The following is an 11,982-nucleotide window of genomic DNA, read 5'->3' as shown; positions in this document are numbered from 1 at the left end:
ATAGCTGCTCTCACCACCTGCATGGAGGGGACACAGGTAGAGACACTTTAGGTAGGATTCTTTAGACACTGAAGGAAAGAAATTTTTGAAGGGAGAGAGTGATTCATCTGCTCCTAAGCTAGGGCTATGATGCACTGGAGGCTTAATGATGGCATAGAATTACATCTGAACACATTTTTAGTCTAGTCTTCTCCCCACATTTTTCCCACTGAGACTGCACTGAGTGGAATTAGAGTCCCAGCAAAGGAGAAAGATTTATTGTAACAGGAAAACTCTTACAGGATTAAAGTCTGAGGTGGCTGCAATTGATTTGTTGTAATAACTGCTGTGTCTTGTCAAGTTTTCTGTGCAGCCTTTCCTATAATTGATGGGCAAGAACCTTCTAATTCTCCTCTCTACTGCTCAAGCGGTGCCAGGTTTCCATAAAGCATCAGCAAAGGATTTCTCTAATAGCAAGAACTTGGCTGAAACATGGTCACCTGAGCCAGCTCTAACATTACCCCATCTCAGTGTTGAAGCCTGAAATCAGGTGTAGTGCCCTGTCACTGGTGCAATAATCATTGATGAGCTCACAGGGCAACTTTTCAGGAACTCACATTCACTACAAGACTCAGGTGGTCATGCTCTTGCATTGCTGTGTCCATCTCACACATTGGCAGTGGATTATTGCTGTCTTCTTGCATGCTGAAATCTCTCATTTACAGATTTCCACAGTTTGTCCTGTTTATTGAGCCATCCTCCTGGAATGGGGTCTCTGCTTGGCACACTGATGAAAAGGGCTTTCAGTCTTCACATAACATAGTGCCCTATAGGTGTGCCAAACACTTGATGTATATGTCTTATCACAATGATATTACTGTAGGGTAACATTTCCCACATGACAGCATATATAGGGCGTCTTCATCACACAACCTTTCTTCCCCTTGTAGCTCACTAAGTTGAAGTACAAGTGAGCTGAGTGGTGAGAGTGACAACAGACTTACGGCTGTTGTACCTTGTATGAAGATCAGTTTAACACCTCGGACTCTTTGTCAAGGCCCTGGTTTGGAAATCTGATTTTCAAGCCTAGCACATTTGTGTTATAATATACTCTAGACATCAGCTTTTAAATGCCGGTGAGTTACTTGCTATCTTTATAAAGAAAACAGTTACATGGCTCCAGACACTATTGTCAGGCAAACACTTTTAATAGCAGTCAAACTGTGAATTATGAGAGATGATTACTTCACTCTCTCTCTCTCTGTCATCTTTTGATGTTAAAGCCTCAGTGGCAGAGTTCTTGCATCAGGGCAGTCTAAGGACGTGAAAGGGAATCTAGTGCAGTGTAAGGCGTGCTTTTTTTCACCATGTGTCAGAACCAAATCTCTGGTACTTCATGCCAAAGGATTCTTTATTAGTTCTCTAAGCAGGGTCACCTAGTACACGTTGCCCAGGGTTGTGTCCAGACGGCTTTTGAACATCTCCAAGGAAGGAGACTCCTGGCAGTAGGTATTGCAGCATCCTGTATAACAACACAACCATGTCACAAAATATATACATATATACACACATCTACAAGCTCGTCAATGCCAATGGATCCTCTAATGAGAGATGGACATCATAGAGAGGAGAAAGAACTCAGGATAGTTGAGAGTATGGCGTTCTCATACCAACAGCTTATGGAAAGCTAAATTATATGCTCGCTATATTGATTTTCTAGTATGTTGGTTTAAGAAGCACAAAGTTGTGATCACAGCATCAATTTTGTTACAGCCATACTATGCACTCTTAGCATGTCCAATCTGTTGTATGAGTGCTGTGCAAAGCTAGCTACTCAGGTGTGCGTGAGCATCATACAGGACCTTTATGTACATGATTTATTAATGCATCGCTTGGAGTCCTCAGCCTGTCCTATGCATTCCAGGGCATATAATTGCTTCATGCAGATTAAACTATATATGATGATATCAAAATGCTGTTCAGCTGTTCACTCATTTCTCCTTCAGAGATATTTGAAGGAAAAAATGGAGGACTTCAGTGTACACTTAATCATTAAAGCCAACCTGTTGACCAAAGTGATACTTCTGAATACTTACAGGGGTCTTAAGAGAACATTGGACTCCTGGTACCATCTTAAAAAAGTAGAGTTCTGTGTCAAGGAACAGCAAGTAGTAACTGAGTAACAGCAAAATCAAGGAATCTACTAATTCCTTAGGACTCCAATAAGGAGAATGGCTGAGTGCCTTCCTGAGTGCCTACACAGGGGATCCACAAAACTGCTGCTAGGATAGAATGGGATAAAGGAAGGATGATTGTATACAGTTTATTGTACCCCATTGTTGACACAAGCTTGACCATAACCTGGACTAAGATAAGCAAGGCCAAATGTGTAAAAGAAAGGCAGTAGTTGACTTTACATTTTGAGAATACAATTACATTTAGAGAACAGGCAATTTTAGAAGTGCAGAAAGCTCTTTCTAACTGAATATTTTGGTGGAACGAAGCAGGAAGAATCATGGACTCATTTTCTACCTAAATGTGTTATATATAGATTAGGCAGCTAATAAAATTAGTAGTTTTCCTGGAGGAAACACTATTTACAGGGACCTTTAGACTTTTAAACCTCAAAATGGACAGGTCTGACCAATATGAATTATATATGTTATATAAATTTCAGTCAGTTTATCATGTACTAATATGCAATGTTCTATAAAGGTAGCTTGCTCACATATCTCCTGGGGAGAAAGTCAATTACCAGCCTAACAGCTTCTTTCAAAAATGGAAGTGGTTCTTCAAATGTATAAAGGGAATGAAGAGGAAAGGGAAATTAAAGACGAACCTAAAAGATATCAAAGCTGACTGCAATTAATTCCATAATGGATTTTTATGCATGAAATTTGGGAAATGTATTTTGCGTGCTACATTTTTCCCCTTATGTAAAATCAACGGAAAATTTTAATTGGCTGTCCTGTGATGTCCTGACCTAAATACAGAGCAGAAAGAAACTACACAAAACTATGTCTTGCAAGTCTAATATAAAATGAGATATCTTCGTAATGACATGATGTAATTAACATGCAACATAACTCAGTCTTAACTGTTATAAAAATCCATTGATTGTGGCCACCGACCTTTCATGCATAAAAAACACACATCCAAAAACAATATACTCACAGTTCAGCACTGTGGATTCAACTGGTTAAAAAAAAAAAGCTATTTTCTTTTTTAACAAATTCTGCAATGTACTTTTGTCCTGATCATTTTGTTGTCAGCAAGAAGATTAAAAAAATCTTTTTTCTTGATTACTGTTGGTCTTGGCCACCTCTGATTCTTTATTCTCATTGTTGGGCAGTATTTAAATGGTAAACCTCCAAACTGCCTGGCAGAATGTGTTACCCAAACTCTGACCCCCAATCCACAGTCCTCCAAAAATAATTCATTCAATAAATCACATTTCTCTCCTCTTCTTGGATATCAAAAACTGAGGATGCCAATGGTAACATTTGTATACTAGTTTTGAAATAACCAAATTTCACCTCAGACATTTCAGTATTCCAGTTGTAGTAGAGGCTCCAAAGATGGAAAAATCTTTAAAAAGTCTGGTGAGGCATCTGATTCAGTCTCCTGAAAATGTAGAGTGAATCTGTATAACATATATTTTACTGCTGCAATCCAACCTTATTTTAAGGTATTTCAGCAACAGCATTTCCAGCCCTCTCCCCTGGTAGTTTGTTCTCTATTCTATCAGACCTCCATACAGGAATGCTTGTCTTCTGCTTTTCCTTACCAGACCATCCAAGCAGTCCTACTTAGGCTTCCTGAAGTAAGCATCTACATCAATGCCAGCACTGACAAATGTAATTTTGTGTTAAAATGGGCAAATCAGAGACATGCTGCAGCTCTTGACCTGCTCTGAGAGAAGAAAGCCTTCAAACTGGAACACTGATGACAAATAGAAGAATCAGACTGGCCTGTATAGAGGAAAATATAAGCACCCAAAAGACAAAAGATGGAAAGATGAGACTGCTAGCAAAAATATTGAAAACTATGGTAAAACATATCAACAAAAATAATGACATAAAAAATGCAAATTTTTATTATTTTCCCCTGCCTTTGGTAATTTATTCAATCAAAAGCAAAAAGAGATAAAATGTTAAAGATTCCTGTAAGAGTTAAATCTGTGTTGTGCATTTTTGCCGGGGCATTGATGAGAACTGCTTTCTGAACTATAGTACAACACAGCAGCATCCTTCTTTGAGTTTAAGTTAACATTGTAACTGCAGTTTATGAACATTTGGGAAATTCCTGCTTTAGGTCACCAAATGGAAAAAGAATTTAAATTAAACATAGAACACTCACATACCATTTGCCAGGCTGAAAAATTAATAGCTCCCTTCCCCCCCCCCCCCCCCCCCCCCGCCCCGGCCCATGCTTTTTCCTCTTGGCTAGCCTGCAAAACCGAATCAATGGATTTCTTTCTCAAGTAACATAGTCTCTTTTATTGCCAGTAATATGGGACTGGTAGCAAAAGAAAATTCTAAATAAACTACATAAGACCATTTGTGATTCATAAAGTTCATGCTTTGAGATATGAAGTTCTTTTATTACAGCCTTACCTTCTGTGATGTCTTAAGACTTGCTGCGGGTTTTTAAAATGAATGGCAATTGACCTATTCTGAACTGTCAGCAGTTTGAGAACTTAAAACATGCAGGGCATGTCTCAAGAAATCCAGTTGTTCGCTTTGATCCTAGATTAAAAGGACTGTTAGAAATTTTAGAGCTGTGTAGTTTCTTAAACAGTTTCAATTAATATGACACGAGCTTTATTCTGTAAACATAAAATAAAGTACAAAACTCTTTGGAATTCCCTCATCAGCTGTATTTTGTTTAAAAATACATGTATTGGTTTTATATCCATATCCTCCATCACAGCCAATACTCCATTTATACCCTTAGGTTTAGTAATTCATAGGGCTTTAGCTTCACTGATGCTTACCAATAAATCCCAAAATACATGCATGTCTTGATTTAAGAAAGATATTTTACTTGTGTTTCATACACAAAAACTGATAATCAACAGTGGCTTAAAAAATTAACACTACTCCACCTTCTCACAAGTGTACAAAAAAGAAATAATGGATTTACATTCAACAGTAAAGCTTAAAGTCCACCCTAGTAATAGTTGCATTGACATTCACATACACAAGCACAGAATAAATATTTCAGGATTCTTATAAGAGCATATAGCATACATACAGTACTTGATTTTACATAATGAGTGTTAGTAGGGTCAGCAATTCATAATCTCATATAAAAGTAAAACTAAAATCAGAAAAGGTTGTGTGGGAGGTAACACCAAGGTACTGCACAGAGCTAGCAGGTTAGTAAATCCATTTGTGTGAGGAGTTTGCTTCTGTTTCTTCGTATTAGGACAGTTTGTTTGCAAATGTGTATTCAAAGTGCATATTAATGAAAAAAAAATTGTATTTATTAATACATGCAAGAGGCAGCCCTCAAGGGACCTGACAGAATAAAGCTGTTATTGGCAAGTGGCCGATATAATACAGATGTTTCAGGCAATTTTTCTAAAGCACTTTAATAGCAGCAATTTAATTTATAATGGCTCTAGTCCGACTTCTGTTTGGGTTAAAGGGCATTATTTTTTAACATTTACAGCTATATTTCTTTATAAATAAATATCTCAAACAACAAATAGCATAGTTAACATGTTTCTTTTCTCTCTCTTTTGCATATGTGTCGTGGAAAACCTCTGACATTTTCAGAGACATAATGTGCAAAATAATGTTAGAGTGGAAATAGGGACACAGAGCATCACAGTCAGTTACATTCCTGGGATGTCAGCCCTGCCCTTCTTACACTCTGAGGGCTAGCCTTGCCAGGGTAATGCAGGGCTTTAAGGGACAATATTCCCAATGGCTTGGTAAGAGATATAATTTATGATATCTTAAAGAGCTGTAAATGTGAGATTTGATTTGCAGGAGTGTGTACAATACGCCATGTACAGGATTTGGTATTCCCACACAGCTACTTCTCTAGATTTGAAAAGTCTGGTCATCTCCTTTCAGACATTTCCTCCCCAGCCCGAACATCTTTGAACATTTTTGTTCATTAGGTGTTTCCTCTGTTACAAATTTATCAGCTCTTCTTGCGTCTTATCTGATCTCACATCACCTAGATGACATCTGCACACAAATATTTCCAATCAGATATAGGGTGCACAATATTAAAACTTTTAAACCTGTCTATAAGTGTCATCAAGACAGAAGCACAGGAACCACAGTGCAGAGAGTCCAACCTCTCACTGGCTGTACTGTGAAGATTCTCCTTTTCGGCGTAGGAGAAAGGAAACTTGTGTCTGCTTTTTAGATTCTGAAAACAAGCCAGAGTGGAGAAAAAGAGTTAACACCAGACTTAATAAAGCTTTTAAGACAAAACCTGTTAAGCAATTTAGACAGACACTGTGAATTTCCTGCTGATTTTCTGAAGTCTGTACATACATGAAATTTGTTAACAGTAGGAAGAAGTTGGGAGTTGCTACATAGGAGAAATCTGCCATTATTACAAAAACTGGCTAAGTGGATTCTTTCAGTATAAACCCCTCACTGGTCACTGTTCTCAGTGGTGCTGTTCCCCTTTTCTTTTTTCTCCTGAGTCTTGTTTCCCTTCTTCTTTTTCTTCTTTTTCTTGGTCTCTTCCTTCTTGCCAAAGGTAATGAAGTCACTTTTGTCAATTTGGCTGTTTGGTGGCTCCTGCCGGATGGAGATGATTGCAGGAGATCCTGGGATAATGAATTTGTCTGGCAACTCACCAGGACCACCTTGTTTGGGATTGCCGGGTCCAAATTTAAAGGTCCAGCTGTTGCTGTTCACACCAGCTCCCACTGGGGGGGACACCTCTCCTGCCTCAGGTTCTGAAAAAGTAAAAACAGCAAGAAAAGCTTAAAGCATCATTAAGAAAGCACTCAGTGACTATCAGATTCCTACTTGAAAGCTACGACTTTAGCCTGGATCTATGTTGATTCTGCGGTTGCAACAGTGTGAGAACCTGGCTGCTCAGCTGTGTGGTACTGACTGGTTCAGGTCCAGGTTGCTCAATGCTAGTATGCACTGACCCACCCCACATAGTGCTTGACCCAACACACTCTGGATCCCATGTGGTGCCTTGAATACAATTATTCTTTATGTTTTCTTTTGAAGTGCCTGAAATAGAGATCACTGTGTTGCAGCCCACCAGAGTGGCGTTTTCTAGCACAATATCCAAGTGTCTGTGTTGTGTGACACAAAGGTATGTTTGATGGTGCTAAGCCTTTTGGGACTGTGTTAGAGGACAGTTCAGGTCAGAGGCAATCAAACTTGGCAGTGTGCGCATCCACGCTGGACCTTAGCAACTATTCTGTCAGCTGTGTCCAGGATTCCCCATGGAGGGAACTAGATAGTGCACTCTAGAAAGGAGCCTGAGAGCAAACTAGTATGTATGCTATGTGGCTGATCTGCAGAGAAAGCCATGAAGCAAAAACGGGAGTGAGCCGAATTGCCTGTGTAGAGACACTGCAGAACTCCTTCAACTGGGGTACAAAATCTTGTCTCAGAAATATTCACAGCCTTCTTCAAGGTGAGGCTCTAACAACCTGCTCCCTTTTGCAAGAGACAGTGATGGCTGTTGTAAAAGATTTGGAAAATCTTCTAAACTGTGAAATCATATACAAAATGGGGAAACAGAGAGGGCTAGGGCCAAAATTGTGGTGAGCTGTCAAGAATGGTTCAGAAAGAAAGCAATACTGCAGTGAGTTCTCAAATTGGAAAGTCCATACTGTTATGCTTCTTTTCCTTTTTTTCCTATTGTAATACCATGACCTCAAGGCTGAGAAACACCAGAGCTTGGTGACTATCTCTTGGCACTGTGAATAGGCATGGCAGAATGGCAGACCACAGTACTGTATTTTATATAGGCAAATACAAAGTGAAGCTCTGTCACCAACTTTAGGCTTGCATTATGAAGAAAGATTTTAATCTTACTTCTCTGACTTTTCCAAAATTGAGCCAGTTAGGTTGAAATTATTATGTGCCTTACTCTAACAACGGCAATTTTCTAGCAAAACGAGATGTGACACACACTGTGTTCTTCTATGATAAGGAAAGTCTTAAAAAGTAGCTGTTTTCTTTTTTTCTTAAACTTTGAAAGTTCTTTGTAACTTACAGTAACTCCGAATTTTGAATAGGAACCACATATTCACTTTGCCATATCATTTTAAATACTTAAAGGATTCTGATCTGGGGAAAGCTTAATGCTTATGCATTGATTCTAAAGCCGTCTAATCTGATGGGAACATTCTTCTCTACACTCTAAGAGAGTGATACTACAAATACAGGATCTGTCACACTCGTAACACTCCTGCCTACACACAGATGTTTGCAGTACTGCACACACAGTGCCAATACTATGGATCTGATTAAGTCTCAACATCATTGCATTCTGCATTAGTACTGTCTTGTTGCATAGGTAAAGCGCTTCCAAACCAGAGGAGGGAGATCTGCATTGCTACGAAGAAGGCTTGGGAAAGGAGTACTGAGGGGTTCCATATCACTTGGAAGAGGAGACAGGGCACAGGAATGAGGAAAACAGAGTAGGAGTCCTTGGTCTCCCACTGGTGAAGGACGGCAGGAAGAGGAACCACAGCAGGCAATCTAGGGGGAGATCTCCAGTGTTTGCCAAACCAGAAGATGCTATTCAGTAAACCTCATGTACTGACTGTTCTGCACCACTGTAGCGGTAATGAAGTATATTGGATTCACTTTAGCAATCATTTCATGAAATGAACAGCATCTCCTGTACTTCTGATTCTTGTTTTATGATTCTCTATCTTCTGTAATGTTGTTCATACAATTATCTATTTTATGAAATGACATGTATGTCATGCATGCAGACAAAAGGTTTTCCTGATTTAAAAACTAAAGAGGACATTTTGCCACTTGACAATCTTTCTCCTGCCTAGTAGCAAAATACACATCTCTGGAAAGCATGATTCCTTTTGAGCTTTGTTTTTCATACTTATGCAGTATGTCCATGTTCCAGACCCAAAGGATTTTGTATACATGATACATCAGCACTATCTCTGAGGCCATCTGTATAATATATTTGTCACATAGAATCTTTGTAAAAGGGGGATATGACTGTTTTTGCAATGTAATTTTTAATTAAGTAGAAGAGCCTGTACACTTCTTTTCCCCCTAAGACTGTTTTCGATGATGAAGATTTGACTCAGAGTTTATATTCTTCCCAGGAACTGCTGAAGTTGTTTTAGTGATGTTAACCTAATCTTCCTATCCTCAAACTTCTTTTTTAAGTTATTGTTAACATGGAACTTCCTGTGTATTTTGTCAATTGTAACTTTCCTGTAATTTTTTTATGGCCTTACCTATCAATTTCAGGGTTTTTTTAATGTTTGTTGTTGGTCATGGCTACATCCTAACAAGCCCTTTCCTACCCAACACATTAATACAAACTTTCAGCCTTCACTTCTGTTTAATAAAGTATTTTGGTCAGGTACATTTCATATCTTTTGTTTCTTTGAAATAATAAGTTAAAGATGAACACTGTGTGTCCTGGCCTATTTCCAAATTATGAATCTATTGTCTCTCTTCAGCAATACAAAAATCAGAGCTTTCACATTGTACACAATAAATTAAGCCCTATTTGATGAATAAGACCTGTCTCCTTCCCAACAACACCATGCAGCACATATTCCAAATAACACAGCTCCAGATCCACTGCTCTTTTCCTGTTGCTGGCAGAGGAACAGCTGACTGTGTCTTCAAATCAGCTTTGAGCTATCCTTGTTCTGGGCTGGGGAGAACCCTGTAACAGTAAATAGTCTAGAAACTGCTTTGAAGTGTACAGGGTTACAGTGCTCTATGGACCACAGTGCCACTTGACTGCATTAGGTTGGGGGCAGGACATGAGGCAATGACAATGACTTTATATTAACCATCTTACCACATAAATGCGATAACCTGCAAGACCCATTTAAGGATACAGGTATCCTTGAGGTACAGTGTCTTTTTTCTTTGCATGAAAACTATTGCAAGCCTAACAGGGTGCATATACATGGCTGCATTATTGAAATCTCAAAATTGAAATTCAATTGAAATTCAAATTGAAATTCAATTGAAATTCAAAACAGGATACTGACCCTTTAATCTGGTTCTGCCTAGACAAATCCACTCACCGGATGAACTTGGTAGCATTTATCACAAATCCATCTGACATAATGCAACCAAACACAACAAACCCATCACATCTGCCCTAGAATCAGGATTCTGTCAAACTAAAAACTAAAGGGTTTGCCTGCATTTTTGTGTTTTTTCCTGATGCTTAAATATGTTTGTTGTCCTTATAAACTAAGCATATTAATACTCCTTAATACTCACTAAGCCAAAGGAAACTAATTACGCTGACAGCTGTGTGGAGAAGTCACGTACAAAAAGACAGAGGCAGACTGGACTTAATGAGTTAATCATCATCATTTCCTAGGAGTGGAGCTTCAGCAGTCTTCTCAGGAAATTTAATTTCTGCTTGATTTACCTGATAACATGTGTGTTTATCTGGATTGGCAAGCTGGAAGGTCACAGTTCAGCTGTACCAACAGTGCTGTATCTTTAGGCATTTCAGATAAAGGATGAATGTCACTTACCTTCTAGTTTCAAAAGCCCCCTTTCTAATCAGCAGGAATTTCAGAACAACAACTTTCCACTATTTTACACATAACAAGATTAGCTATGCTTCTCCTGCCTATTTTCTGGCTCTTATTAAATGCTTTAAAGCTGTTTAATAAACTTAGAGAAATATCTAAATAAAGTAAATCCTCCATCTATATTTATACCACTTAATTTAAAATGCTATACTTCTTTTCTCCCTGCAGCTAAATATGTTTTTGTCAAGGTCAACACAAAAGCACAGTCTGGACATTTTTTGATGTTTCACAAAGGGTTACTCTAGAGGCTGCTCCCCTCTTCCTTGTCTTATTCTCAAGGAATATGGCAGCCTTCATATTCAATGGCCAAATAATTTATTTTTAAACTCATGTATGTAGCACAGCCCAGAATCTAGGCTGCACCTGCAGCTCCTCATGCTTCTTTGCCTGTATGTCTGCACACTAAAATGAAGGATGAACTTCTCACCTCTTCCATTTTTTTGTGCTCTGACCAAAATACAAGTGTCTCAGCATACTTCTGAGAGGGAGTTACAAAAAGAGAGACTGATGTCGAGTAGCTCATGTGTTTAGTTGGGAAGAAGGGAGTTTTAAATTCTCTTCCAAAATACTTATTTTTCTATCCAGTGACTGTTATCTGAAATGCACAGTCATACCTAGATGCAAAAAAACACATCCTAAAATCAACGAGCTGAAAGCTTGAATCAGTAGGGTATGGTGTCTAGCTACTTTTCCTCTTCCAGAGGCATTTATGGGTCATATGCTGCAGCCTTCTACCTCTCACATGACTTGAAAAGCACACAAATTACAGTTAGTAAGCTATGTTCAACAAGTCCTTAAAAAACCCAGTGCCATGCAGGTGTCATAAGTTCAAAGATCTCAGAAAGGGAGCAGGTTGCAGGTGAGATGAGTTGTCCTGCTGAGCACAGTGCTTCTCTTGTCTGTGCTCTCAGCATGCAGATTTTTCAAAGATAACCAACTTTTAACTTTCCCTGTGCTGGGTACAGGGAGCCCAGGCACATACTACAAGGGATGGGATCCCTAAAGGTTAACTTCAGTACCTAAACTGCAGGCACCTATTTTTTTTTTCTTGGATGTGATACAGAGGATGAGGTTTCACCATCCTAATTTCAGACACCTAAAAAGTAGGTATCTAATCTAAACTATATAATCTAGTTCCCAATATAGTCTATAGACAACCACCCTCAGGCAGCAGTTCAACTGACCTAGTTTGAATGCCTATTTTTTAGATGGAATGAATTATCTGTGGCCCT

General features: G+C 38.8%; 1 protein-coding gene across 4 annotated transcripts in view; it reads right to left on the bottom strand.

Moving 5' to 3' along the window:
* Window positions 1-5,002: 5,002 nt before the first annotated feature.
* LOC112993838 (protocadherin alpha-C2) overlaps window positions 5,003-11,982 on the bottom strand; it is a 99,745-nt gene continuing 92,765 nt past the window's right edge. For 3 of the 4 annotated variants that reach the window (XM_064520758.1, XM_064520760.1, XM_026117797.2), the window contains exon 4: window positions 5,003-6,910. In XM_064520758.1, coding sequence (XP_064376828.1) covers window positions 6,600-6,910 — 311 coding nt within the window. In that variant the 3' untranslated portion in view covers window positions 5,003-6,599. The remainder of the gene's footprint in view (window positions 6,911-11,982) is intronic. The other variant, XM_064520759.1, reaches the window with a different exon arrangement.

The sequence above is a fragment of the Dromaius novaehollandiae genome, chromosome 15 (assembly GCF_036370855.1).
Source record: "Dromaius novaehollandiae isolate bDroNov1 chromosome 15, bDroNov1.hap1, whole genome shotgun sequence".
Classification (NCBI taxonomy): Eukaryota; Metazoa; Chordata; class Aves; order Casuariiformes; family Dromaiidae; genus Dromaius; species Dromaius novaehollandiae.
The sequence above is the reverse complement of the archived record's forward strand: the minus strand, read 5'-3'. Positions and strand labels throughout refer to the sequence as shown.